Here is a 13859-nt window from a genome sequence, read left to right as displayed (position 1 = left end):
AAAGATAATTTTTTTAAAAGAGTTCCTTGCCAGTTAAGGATACAAAAGGGGGTATTTAAATACATTAATCCGTATTCTAAAATGTCAAGAGCTTTATAAAACTCCTCAAGCAGCCAAAATGATGTAATCCCACTTCTCCATTACCATCTTAAAATAAATAGATGCTTTTAGGGGGTAAAAAGTTTAGTTTATTTAAATTTTTGTTGCTTCCAATTTTTACATACACCATTAATAATTGACAATTTGAAGTCGAGTATACACAATCGTAACTGGGATACAGCTCACACACTGGTTAAAATTTTAAAACTGCCAATTCCATCATATTTGGAGCAATAGATTTGTAAACATTCAACCAGCTGCCAATGCATTTTGAATGTACAGAAAGACATCTCAAAGAACATTCCGCAATCTGCAAAACTCCTTTCAACTTAAAGCACTTTTTTTTTAGTAATTACTGTATTTTTAAATAACCTTGGATTCCGTTATGACAGTTCCGCTGCTTCTATTAGAGGATCAGCTGAACTGTGACAGCGCTGAATGCCGCCCGCTGGCAGTGGCCCCTGTCCCCATTCTGAAGTTGACATTCTAGCAAATACTGGGACAAAATGCAGCATTAATGCATTTTAGAAACAGAAAATTTACAGTACTTTGGTTTTATCAAGTACCTAAACTCAGCCATCTGCATTTCTTGTGAAACATGATGGGATTTTTTTGAACACCTTTGTTTTTTCATCATATAATACACACCTCTCCTATACATTCAGAACAAGTATCTTAAACTTGAGCAGCTTTTTTTTTTTTTTAGGTTTTTTATTTTGTTAAAAAATTCTAAATAAGCCTTTTTTGCACTGAGTTTACTTCAAAAATGAGATCACAAGCGAGTAAAACGTGCATATCCACCGTATGTTAAGTGCAAGGGCACAGCCACAAATGTGGGTTGTTTTTTTTTTAAACAAAAATATTTTTTTTTTAAATCAGGCCATGTATTCAACACGGTCATCTTACATTCAGCAGTTTTGTACTAAAAATACTTCTGTGCAGGAAAGCCCAGCATAAATTTACATATGCTACAAAGTTTTACATTTATTTACATGGCTCTGTCTTCCCTTACAAAATTAAAACATTTTAATACCTGCCACAAGCTACTGTACCTTAAAACAATTATTACAGGGTAGCCAATTTAAGACCAGTCTAAGTAACTACTCCACTTTTTTCACAATTTTAAAAACTGATACAAAAACATTTTAGAACTCATCAGTGCAACTGGAATACAAAGGATTTTTTGGAGTTTTTTGGCAGTCATCTGGCAATGCAACGTCATTAGTTGGCACAGTCTGATACGTTGGTATTTCAGTGCAGTATTGCTAGAGCTGGAGAGAGGCAATTACACATTTGCCCGATGCGTTCTTCCGTCTTTTCAAGAACACACACCAATGTTTCCTAGATCTCAGTTTTAAGTCACAGGCTTGAAATGTTTGTCCACCAATTCAAGAGCACCAAATAAAGCTCACAAGTATAAACAAGAGAATAATCTGTGGTTTACCTCAGGCCTAGGTGGGGGGGTCTCCACTGCTCAGCAAATCTGCTCTGCAGAGTTTTTATGTAACTAGCAAATTTTATACAAGTTTGAAAAGCAGCAAAGTACCTGACTAAAGCTTTCAGTGCATTTTTTTTTTTTTCCAGTTAATGCTGCATTGAGTTAGGTAAAAGCTGGTTTTCTAACACCATAGCAAAAGTAGTCACAATTCCAATTTTGGGAGACAGTCCCATTTACTCTTAGAATAAATATAAACAGTGACTGTTCAGGATTTGATTAGATTGATTCTAGAGAAAATACCTATTTCACAGTGAAGCAAACACAGCACACAACTTTTGAGGTAAAACATATGGGGAATGTAAACTTCCACCCTCCTCTTCCAAGTGACTACATGCAGCAAGAACATCTAGTTCTGTACACCTGGAGTTAGGAATAAAATTCTCAAATTTGAAACCCTGTAAATTTAAGTAACTTTAAAAGAAGTTACACATTTCAAGCCTGGACTTTAAGTAATGTTTTAAGCTGAAATGTCATTATTTCTTTATCAGAAGGTTTAAAAGGAACAGGTACCCAGTGGCTTGGTGGCTTAGGAAGAACACTTGGTGAGGGTGGCTCGCTAAATTTTGCTCCAGCATAGTTCTGATTGGTTTGAGGTGTGAAAAACAGGTTGTGATTCGATAAAGTCGGACTCCAATTTTGATTACTGGGGAAATGAACATTGTTCTTTCCCCCTTTTTGCATGGCCTGCCATGCACCAGATGATGAGTTGGATCCGTGTCCTCTTTCTTTCTTCATGTAGGTCTTCATCTGCGAATTCTGGTCTTTATTCTTCTGTCTGTTTTTAAGTTGTTGATGGTTCTTGGTGGTATTTCTAGACTGGGGAACTGGAATGTTGAATCTTTCTCCACCACCCATCTTCAACTTAAATGTCACCTGTAAAAACAGGGAAAAAGTCAGTGGAGTTTGCATTACTACTTTAAAAAAAAAAACAACCACCAAAAAAACAACCAAGTATTTCAGAGAATTTTTAGATTCTAAGCAAGGAGACCGAAATCAATCTAACCAAAATTTATGTCAGCGAAAAGCAGTGGTTCTTCTTTACTGGATGCCACTTCAGTAATACCTAGGAACCTAATCCTAAATTTGAATTCAGGTTAAAGAAACAACTGTTTCAAATTCAAAAAGAAAAAAAGCTGATATAATTGAGAGAATTCATAAAGTCAGTTGTGTCTCATATTTGTTAAAGATAACAATATACACTTGGAGCATAGGCAGTTCTGATTCCAGAGAACAGTGAGAGATTACTGACTCTGCAGTGGTTAAACAATTCTGCTGCTGATGGCTGAGCAGCATGTACCCCATCCCCTTATCAGTCACAGCTTTGTCTACCACATTACGAAAATTCAGCTCCTCCAGGCAGCCCAACCACTAAATACACCACTTTTCTCCTCAACAAAATGTGTTACTAGAAGAACGTGAAAGACCTGTTGCTCGCAAAAAAAAAAAAAAAAAAAAAAGCGTCAAATTTAAGGTGTTAGTATTTAATCCTGAGGACATTTAAACCAAGCTTGTTACACCTAAAGATCTGGGCAAAGTTTGCACTTGATAAAGCCACAAACCCAGTCTTTCTGCTAAACCCAAGAATTGCTGATAAACCCAAAGTGAATTGAAAACAACTAATTGTGACAACTTCCAAAGCAGACAGCCAGATACTATCGCACAGTACCTGGCACCTTCATGCTGACTCTCCTCTAGTACTATTCCTCTCCCACCCCCACCTACCTTTCAGTTGTCTTCTCAGATTCCACACTTTCCAACTCTTGCCCCCTTTCTTGTTTCCAAGCCTGAAAGCGTAGGTGCTGCCTTTTGCTGGACTCCTTCCTTTGGCTAGGAATAGAAGTTTTCATGGGCTGATCTGCTGTATTCAGCCAGGCAGCCGAGCCCAACATCGGATTCTCGGCACAGAAGCTCCAAGGGAGAAGTCCCACTGCATAAATGAGAATGAAGTTTGAATTCAAATTTGGTGAAAAGAAAAAGCTGTTACAGTTCAGAGAATTCAGTCAGTCGTGTGTCTTACTTAAGATTACAATATACTAAAAAAAACCAACTAAAAACACAGCAGTATTTATCTTATTCTATTTACATAAACGTTACTATTACACTTAGCATTTCACAAAGAATATAATTTTTATCATGCTCTATGTATCTCAAGTATTTTAATAGGCAAGAACCTTTTTTTTTTAATAATAGGGAAAAACATCACATACAATGGAAAATACTTTGGGATGAACTCTTAGGAAACAAGGGCTTCAATACATCACTCTTGAGCACAAAGAAACCCTCCCAGACAACTGCCCCTCGAGCACTCGCCCATGCAACGCTGGGAGCAGCACAACAGGAAAGCACCGCCCAGGATTTACTGCACCCAGAAACTGACCCCAAGTGTCCCAACACTTCCCCTAACACCAATGGCACCCCCAAACCCTCCTCCAGCCATTTCTAATCTGTCGGCTGTTTTTTTCACCTTTGTTAGCAAAGGAATTCCACAACTCTTACAGTATTTCCTGTTTAGCCCATGGCTCATCCTCTCCCGAAATCTCTTTTTTTTGAATCTTAAAGCGCTCAAATCTGTTCACCACCCCCTAATCGATGTGTCACTCTTCAGTCATCAGCACTCCCAGCCCATCTCTTCCCCAAAAGCTCCAGGAAGAGCCCCCACACACACACTTCGTTTCCTTGTTGCGACTAAAACCAAAGGGCCAAAGTAACGTTCGCAGCAGAACCCAAGCTGCTGTTTGCTCCCACCGGAGCGGCCCTCAAGGGCTCAGCGCTTGCCAGAGCTCCATCTGGTCGTCTCCAAACTTTCTTCCTTCTTGTCTTACCTACACCCCCCCGTCCCTCGTCCCGCCCGACCCCTCAGGGAACTGGAAACCCCCGTCCCCCACTTCCCCCAACAATGGAGCCGCCCAGCGAACACAACATGGCGGCGACAGCGCCCGGCCCTTCCCGCACCGCTCCTCCCTTACCGACTTCTGTCCGTCTCGTTCGCCCACAAGCACAGACACACACAGGCCTTTAGGCACCGACCCCGCCGCTGCTCCTCCGCCGTCACTTTCCGACAACCCCCCCCCTCCCGCAAAGCACAGCCCGAACCGCTCCAGCGACCGGCCCCCTCTCTATCTCCCACACAAAATGGCGGCCGCTTCCCTACGCCGTATAACACCCTCACCCTCCTCCCCCCTCCCCTCCTCACCGTGCTGCAGCCAATAGGAGCGCGCCGCCCGCTGTCTCCGCCAATGGGAGCCAAGCCCCGCCTGTTGCCGGGAGGGGCCGGGGCAGACTGGCCGCCGCGGGCGGGCGGGGCCGCCGTTTGAATCTCCTCAGCGCAGGGCAGGGCGGGAGCGCGGCCCCCCCGGCCGCGGCCCTTTGTCCCGGGGCCGGTCCCTCCTCCGGGCTCGGCCCGAGGGTCCCCGGCCGTGCAGCCAGCGCTCGAGAATTAGCACGACAAAAGGTGAGGGTAACCGCGCCAGCTGCCGCTTGGGGCTTCAAAGCGGTAAAATAATTAACGACAAAAAAAAAAAAAAACCACGCAAAAACGCCTTCCCCCCCCCCCCCCCCCCGGCTCTGAGAGGGTCCCAGCGAGCAGGGGGGTTCAACTGAACAGCGAACAAAGAGCGAAATCCAGCCCCGCAGAAATCCCCCGCAGCCTTCAGATCGCTAAATGGAGCTTATCGAGTTCCGCGAGCCCACACCTACATTTATTTAAATGAAATCATTTTAAAAATTTAAATTAAAACGCATTGAAAGGGATTTTTTTTTTTTTAAAACGTCAAAATGTAGGGAAATGCATGAAGGGAAAAGCTTCCACAGGTCTAAAACTGTTGTGGGAAAGGATTCAAAACTGCAGCGCCCCTGGCTCCGGCTGCTGTTTGTGTTTATATTCACAATACTTTTATTTTGCTTCAAGGGATCGTTTATACTGAAACCCAAGAGATTTGGCCTTTACCTGCACAGGCTGAATGAAAATTCCACATACACAAGAAACCTGCACACTTGAGAGCTCCTGGCTCCCTCTCCACCACTGAGGGGCCAGGTAAGCACCGAACGCTGTATCAAGGACCAAAAATAAAGAATCTAAAAAGAAAATGAAGCCACTAATTCAGTTTAAACTTGAGAACACGCGAACATTTAAAGTTTTTATTTTGAGGTACAGACACCTTGAGTTCACTGAGGTATCCTGCATTTTCAGCTACAGAAAGGAAAAATTACACTTCCCTCCTTTATGTGTAAACCATTTAGAACAGAGCTAGTTTCTTACCAACCAGCACCTAGTATTAGAGGGTTCTGACCCATCACAGGGATTTCAGGCATTAACAGGACAAAAGCAAGTACTCCAAAGAGAAGCTGCAACTTTAAAAAGTTTGTATTTAATTACGCAGTGTTATTGAAAAAGCCATGATATGTTTTAATATACAAGATGTGTTGACATAACCAAGCCCAGACCTTTGTTCATGTTCTTTATTGTATGTTTGCATAAACCAGGCTGAGATTAATTTGTTTTCCTCCCTTTGCTCTGTATTTCTTGGCATAAATGTTATGGCTAAGATCCTCTTAATAGCTTTCATTTAGATAGAAGACAACAGTATCTGCTGTAGCCAAACACTTAAGCCTTGAAATTCCTCTAATTATCTCAAACAACTCTCCTATAATGCACATCAGCAGATTTTTGCTTTGGTTCTATCTTTAGTGTGTTTATATCTGCCAAAACTATCATCTCATCTCAGCGTGTAGATGTTTAAGTCAGGGCATGTCACTGAGATTTAGAAATAGCATTTTACTGGCTGCAACTGTGCTCTCTTGTCTGGGGAGCAGAACAGCCATGTACTTTTCAATTCAGATCAAGGATAACACAAGGTCTGGCAGTTTTTCCTCACTATCTTTTAGTTATTTCAAAAAACATCTTGTCTTTCAGAACTGGTTTTCAGGTCAGGCTGACACATTTAGCCGGAGGGGAGCAGGAAACGTCAGTGATAAAGCAATCCTGTACTTGTGCAGAAGCTGTTTCACTGGAACACACCAGGAAACCAGTTGAATGCTACAGTAAATTGTGTCAGTTTGTGTCATTAGTTCAAGCAGGAACGCAAAGGGTATTTTTTTTTTTTTTTAAATCAAAAGGGCAGTCAGTCCAGAACACCCAAAACACCACAATGCCCAACTTGCAAGCAAAGAGAAAGTTACCCCTGCTTCACACTTCAGCTGTTAAAACCATGGGCAGGTTTCCTCTCCTGCAGTGGAAGAAAAGGAGACATTCCCAGAGCTACAGCAACCCCAACATGTACAGAAGAACTTGAGTGCCTGCCATGTCCTGAAGACGCAGCACAGCCTCAGTCCCAGGGTGCAGTCTTGATCCCTTATCATCAAGATCTGAGATCCCTTCAAGAGAAGCTACTTCACCCCCTCAAATACTAATTTTTAAACCAGCTTTTTTTTTTTCCCCAATGGCCTCAACACTAGACTGCTTGTTCCAAAGCCTCTGGCACTATATGGGCTGCAGCAACACGTGAGCTGCCTCCAGGAGCAGCTCATGCCCACCCTTCATGCCCCACAGCCTTCCCTCTGCTAAAAAGGTGCAAGAGAGTGTCCTCAAACCTGCTGCTTGAGCAGGGTGGTACTTCCAGACCCGACTTTGCTGTGCATTGCCATGTGGCAACACAGACTTAACAACCTCAGCTCCACTACGCTTTTGCTACATGCTCTTACAACCCGTTGTACATTTTCTATTGTGCAAGTGTCTGCTCGGGCTGGATTATTCCACTTCCTCCAGGTAACCCAAGGCTGAGTGCAATAACTACTGCATTTCCTCATGTTCCCAGGGAGCCAGTTTCTTCAACAGAATCTACATCACTCAAGTCTTCCTCTCATCCCTCCACTATACTTTTGTGCCACAGTGATGACTACTCAAGGTTTTTCCTAGCCACTATTATTTTTCACTCGGCATCTCCGTTCCCTCTTAAAGCAAGTGTTAATGCCAGCCCAGGGAAGCAGCTCCATCTGTGCTGACATTGCAACAACTAGCAATTTGCACAGAAGTTCCAGGGAAGACAAATTCCCCAGAGCTTCATTAGCCCCAAACTGAAAAATGCTTCCAGCTGTGATCAAGATGGATCTAACCATGCTCATATTCATGCCACAGCATTTCAGTGGAACTGCCCACTGATGGACACTGCAGGAAATAAGCAGCACAGATGAATAATTTCTTAAGTCAATAGTGAACCATTGCCCCAGTTTTATTCCACAGGTGATGAGCTTCCGGGAGTATGTGATTTTTAGAGCCATAAAAAGTAAATACCTTGAGGTTACTAAGAGTCCTGTGACACTCTTGAAACTAGTTAGATGCTTCCATCTGAGCCAAACATTAACTGGGGTAAAAATCTACCTAAGTTTTCCTCCTGTGGGAAATACTTTCATGCAGATTTTTAAGAAAATCCAAACTCAACGTATCAAGTATACAGTAGCATTTAGAATATCATTAATTCTGTTTGGCAGAGGACCCTTGTTTCTCAATCAAATAAAGCTCAGGAAATCCACAGCTGTGATCTACAGGAACTAGGCAGATATTTGAATCTCTCCAGAGTAAACAGAGAGCAAGCACCCCAACAATTCAATAAAACTAGGTACTTTAATTACTTTAAGCTCCTTATAAGTTTGTTGTTAAATAAAGCAGAGGCAGGATACTTAAAGATACTTTCTATATAAGTTGTACCTATGAATTGTCAGTGTCCATCTGTACCCAAGTTGCATTGTCACCAGTTTCTTCCTCTGTGCTGCTGAAACTGGTTCCATGCTCAGGAGTGTCTCTGAGAACGCACCTCCTTTGCATGACTACAGCTTGCACATTTGTATATATACAGATACACAGAACACAACAAACTCAGCAGCAAGAGTAAAAACAGCACAGACACACACAGCTCCTGAAGATCAGTTATCCAGCCATATCCTTATGGCCCAGAGGGATTTAAAGGGCTTGTGCTGAAGCAGCTTCATTGCAGCCGATGTCCAAACTCTGTAAATAAAAGCACATCCAGGCATGACTCCTGAGTCACACCCTGTAGGTTTTCTGTCAAATCCACACCAGTACCAAGTCACAAAAGCCTGCAGGAACCTTGGGCCATTTAAATCAATATGCCTGGTTCATGCCCTAGCAGCAGGAGAAACATTTCCACCCTCAACCCACCTCACAGCACAAGAGCAAGCAGAAGTGGCTCTGCAGCAGGACAGATCACCCAGGGACAGAGGGCAAACTCATCAGACGAGACCCACTCTGCTCACATGAGCTGTGCCATACCAGAGACTAAACCTGTTTGTTTTTCTGAGCATTTCCTTTAAGAGGTCAGTATAAAGTCACACTGGCTCTCTGATTCATACTTTATCTACATGAGCAGTGCCTCCACCCTCAGCCCTGTCTGGGCCACTCAGTTTTCAAATTCAGCCCCACCAAAGTCAGAGGAACACAAGCAAGTCACTGTCCTCCCACAAAGCACAACCACATTTTCTCACATGGGCTCTGTCCTAAGAGCAGCCCCAGGGGTTGTTCCCTACTGCTGTGGAGACAGAGCCACTAAGCACTGAGCCAGACCAAGCTCATAAACTCATTTTCCCACAGCTTTTCTCTGAGCCTTCCCTCCAGCACACTGCAGAACCAGAGCCAGCAGCTCACAGAGACACAGTCCCAGCCCATCCTGCACCCCGAGGTGCCCACCAGCTCTGCAGTCAGAGCTAGCTCCTGCATAAAATCTGCAGGGAAGGATCCCTTCCAAGGTCATCTCCCCCCCTTACCAGTTCTGCTCAGCATCATTCACTTGGAGAGATCTGGTACAGCTACTAACAGCAAGGCAAAAAAAAAAAAAAATTCACTGCCAGGCCTGTCCTGAAGACCTCAACAAAATCCCATCATGTCCATAACACCTCAGCTACACCTCCTTGTGCTCCTGGCTTAAGTACCATGAAACCAGGTGCACTGAATTCAGGCAACCCCGTCCGGCTGAGCCCGAGGCCATTTAAAGCCCACCCGGCCAAGGCAGTTTCATTTTAGAGTCTTCTCTCAGCAATGGTGGTTTTTTTAGTTCCTTGTGGTTATGAGTTGCCTGTACTTCTGCTCAGTGCCAGCAGGCAGAAAGACAGAAGCGGAACATGATCTTTATGGGCATGCAAAACAGATTATTGATCCCAGATGTTGGCCTTGGTATGGGGGTTTCCCGAAGTGGGGCTATTCACAGCTGTGTTAGCTGCAGCTGATGCCAAGGGAAAAAAAATCCAAGCTAGAGGGGAACAAAAAGCCCTTACATTACAAAGTCAGCCTTTAATGGTTTTCTTTTACTCTCGCAGGACAATTTTTACTATAAAAGAGAGTTCAGAAACCAAATTATAAGCTTCTAGCTATGTTGCAATAATAATGTTTCTTTCTTACAGAGCAGATAGAGGAAACTCGGGTCTGTATTTCACAGGATCCTGCTGGATGTGAAGCCGTGACAGCAGTGAATAGTTTGGGGCTGAGTGCTGCTTTTCTAGCTCAGGACTAGTATAAAGTATCTTTCTGTTTTTCAGTAGCTCTTTACAGTCTCATGTTTGTTCTTGCAAAGGAAAATTTGTAGGTTCATGGGAATCGAAATGGAAGCTGTTATTTTTTCAGACAGAGCACCCGCCTCTCCTCCTTTTTTTTGTACAGTTGTCTGTGATGCCGTTCAGCTTTATTGTGATTTCCACTCACGAGATCCAGAGAGGGGCTTTGAAAACCACCCAGCCCTGAGCAGCATCAACAGGGGCTGCCAGGTCCCAGCCGTGCCTGAGCACATTGGCGAGCAGGGGAACCCCCTTTTCTGAGCCAGGGGCCAAGAGGAAGAGCTGGGTTCCCAATTCTGCCTCTTTCTCAAGCGTCCACAGGCCCATGTCCCCGCGAGTGCTGCGGGCTCCCCTGGAGAGGGCAGCCGAGCCTTGCTGAGCGCGGGCGCACGGCTGAGCTCCAGCCGCTGCTGGAAACTCCTGAGCCACAAATAAAAGCTGAGGGGAAATAACACGAAGCAAAGACTTGGAGAGCAGGAGATGTAACCGCTATTCAAAACCATCGTGAATCCACCAGATGGGGGGAGCTGGGATCCAAGTGGGAGGGAAGGTTGAGTTCCTGCTTGGGAGAAGACAGGTCGATGGGGCTGTGGGGGGAGGTTGGGGCTGTCCTGTTGGGTGTCAGAGCAGGACCTGCAGCGGGGCAGGGTGTCGGGGTGAAGGAGCACAGCCTTGCCTTTGCAGCCAGCACAGCGTTTGCTCCCTACTATAGGTTGTATGGTCTTTACACCACCATAATGTGGCCAATTCCTTTGGGATTTGGGGCAAACTTGCCTCTACCCACCGACACGGAGCCCTGAGTAACAGGCGATATTCTCCCCGCTGCTCTGGTGTCACCCAGCAGCTGTCCCTGCTCTCCAGCAGCAGCAGCAGCACAACCTGGAAATAACCCGCTACAGGCTGCTGCTGCCCACCTGAGGGGAAGAAGCAGTTATCTGTGAGGAAGGATAGCTGGGAGCAGGTAGAGCAGAGACCTCAGCCTCTGCAGCCCTGGGTCCACCATGACCACAGCAGTATGATTGTGTAACTTAAGACCTTAAGCCATTTCCTTTGCCTTCCACTTGCAAAGAGAAAATCACCTCACTCTTCTGGCATTAGCAGAGCACATCTGTGTACAGAGCAGTGGCTGGCCCACTTGCAGGGGCACAGAGAGGTGGGGTTCTTGCTGTTAATGGCGCCGGTGAGCACGCAGACAGCAGATTTCTGAGCTTGCCCTTAGACCTGCACACAGCTAGGTATATCCAGATTTTCCCATGTCTGCCTCCTAGCTCTTTTCCTTCCCCTTCTCTTCCACTTCCCCGGAGAAATCAGGAAAAGACCCTGAATGTCTGTTGCCTCAAACACTTTAGGTACATGGAAGAATCGGAGGGACTGAGCAAATAATTTCGGCGAGTCGGAGGGTTAGGGTGGTTGTGAGATGTGGCACTGGCAGCCAGAAGCAGAACTCGAGACCCAGAGGGGAAGTGGGGAAGGAAAGAAAACCTGACACACGTCCACCAAAAGAATGCGAAAGAGAGCGAGAACACAGAGGAAGGATTTGTGCTGATGGATTTCCAGCCCAGGGGAATAAACCAGAATGGTATGAGACACCCAGATGAAACCAGAAGTGATGTGAAAGGAGAGGGAAGCAGGCACCTTCCGCAGCTGCACAAACTGCCCTGAGAGCTGGAGGGATGGGAAGCCCCCAGGCATCCCCAGCCCACAACACCAGCAAGAGGAGGTGAGTGGTTTGCATTTGCTAACCCATGGGAAGATCCTGCAGCCAAAGATCCTTTTCCTCGCAGTAAAACACATCGTACCTTTCAGCCCACGGTGCTGCGTGGGGAGATTCCGCTGCGTAGGGTTTTGCACGGGGAGATTCCCGGTGTTATTCCCAGAGGGTGGGAAAATTGTTCTTTAGAATGAACGTTTTCTTAATGAGAACATGAAAGGTAAGTGTTTAAATAACAGACTGGGGACTAACTCTTTACAGCTAGTTTTAGGAAATATTAATGTCAGATATATCAGAGTTATTTCCAAATGTCTCTCAAGCATTAGTGTGATATGAGCTCTCAGGCTGAGCGTTCTGCTCGAGTCTGTGTTTATTATGACTCCGCGTGTGGTTGTTTTGGTGGAGTGAGAGAAGCTCTGTTTTGCCATGCTTTGTACCCAAACTGGCACTCGCAGTGCTGCTCTGCACCCACGCACCCCTGTGCTTCGAATGCTGTCACCCCAAGCAGTCACACAAGGACAGAACTGGACTCTGAATGGAAATAAAGTATATAATCCTCAGTGTGGCACTTGTGCTAGCCAGTTCTTCCATCAGGGACTTAACTCCGCTCAGCATTGTTTAATATGGTTGGAGGGACAAACTGGGATGACCAGATATTTCCAAAATAATGGCAAAACCTCTCCTGCAACTAAACCAAGAAATCGTATGCAAACAAAAATATTTGTAAATGAAAAGATATTTTACTTTTGCAGCAAGTGAAATGTCCAAGCGTTAATGAAAATTTTTGCATCAATCACTTGTTCCTATTAGGTGATCGATTAAGCCATTTTATTTTATTGTAAAGATCAAATCTGTCAGAAATTCTGGAGATGAAATACTCAAGACTGGCACTTTAAGAGTGCTGCAGGCACATTGCACTGGCTGATTGCAGCTGGAAAATTTAATTTTATATTATCTAAGCAACCACCATGTTAACTTATTAATCACAAGGATTCTGAGACGTCTCTGTAAATGAAGAAACCATCCCAAGTGATATCAGAAACCATGCTGCTGCATGCAAGGCAGTGTGAGTCCGACAACTGAAATCAATTTTAGCAATGCACTGAAATGGAAAAGGACTTTTTCACTTGTAGATTTAATTTCCCCCGAAGCCAGTGGGGTTATTAAGCTGGAGTGAGTGGACTCACAAGCAGATCTAATAGGGGGAAGGTTTCTCTGCTGCTTCTGGGCACTTTGCAGTCAATGAGGCTGTATCAGAAATATATATTGCTTCCCAAATATCTGCATTTTGTTCCTAATAGCTGGGCTTTTTGTGCATTCACTGCATTGCCTCCATTTGCTGCCTCCTGGGGATATTGTTATTGGCACTGTCTGGGGGGATTCTCCGTTGCAAGAGACGGGGTTTCCGTTGCTTTATTTTGGCAGAATATTCCCCACCCTGGGAGATCCTGCTGACAGGAGACACTTTGCTGTGCTGGGAGGAGAGTTGATCCTGCACAGAGGCCCAGGAAATCCCTGCTTGGATCCTACGGCTCCCAGGGACCCCATCCCTCTGTGCCACAGCCTCCTGGCTCTGAAGGAGGACAAGAAGCCCCTTCACTCTTACTGAGCTGAAATGTCAGCCCTGAGGGCAGGGACTCTCAGGGCTTGGTGGGCTGGTTGTGGTGGGGATCTCCAGTGGTGCCTGCGGCTGTAGTTCCCAGGGAGGTGGAGCTGCTGCCCCTCGGAAGGGGGTTTCCACCCTGGAAGCAGGACTTGCCCCATGGAGGATGCCTCAGATCAGCTCTCCCCTGGGATCCAGATACGGGCTGGCTTGTTTCCCAGGAGCTGAAGCATGCAGGAGGCAGTGGGCATGAACAAACAAATGGTTGAATCCAGGAGCCCATCTGACAAGAGAAAAATGTCCCCTGGGCAGGAAAAAGCAGCCTTATGGCCAAAAAAACCCCAGGAACAGGCAGTACAAGGAGAGGGGCTCTTGGCACTGCCTGTGTT

General features: G+C 45.2%; 1 protein-coding gene across 1 annotated transcript; it reads right to left on the bottom strand.

Annotated features, from left to right (window-relative positions):
- Positions 1 to 148: 148 nt before the first annotated feature.
- PNRC2 (proline rich nuclear receptor coactivator 2) lies at positions 149 to 4716 on the bottom strand. The gene is made up of 3 exons (XM_074926355.1): positions 4564 to 4716; positions 3320 to 3524; positions 149 to 2470 (listed from the first exon to the last, which is right to left on the bottom strand). Exon 3 carries the CDS (start codon positions 2450 to 2452, stop codon positions 2030 to 2032), a length of 423 nt encoding a protein of 140 aa, XP_074782456.1. The 5' UTR covers positions 2453 to 2470; positions 3320 to 3524; positions 4564 to 4716; the 3' UTR covers positions 149 to 2029.
- Between the last annotated feature and the right edge of the window lie 9143 nt (positions 4717 to 13859).

The sequence above is a fragment of the Athene noctua genome, chromosome 24 (genome assembly GCF_965140245.1).
Source record: "Athene noctua chromosome 24, bAthNoc1.hap1.1, whole genome shotgun sequence".
In the NCBI taxonomy this organism is placed as follows: Eukaryota; Metazoa; Chordata; class Aves; order Strigiformes; family Strigidae; genus Athene; species Athene noctua.
The sequence above is the reverse complement of the archived record's forward strand: the minus strand, read 5'-3'. Positions and strand labels throughout refer to the sequence as shown.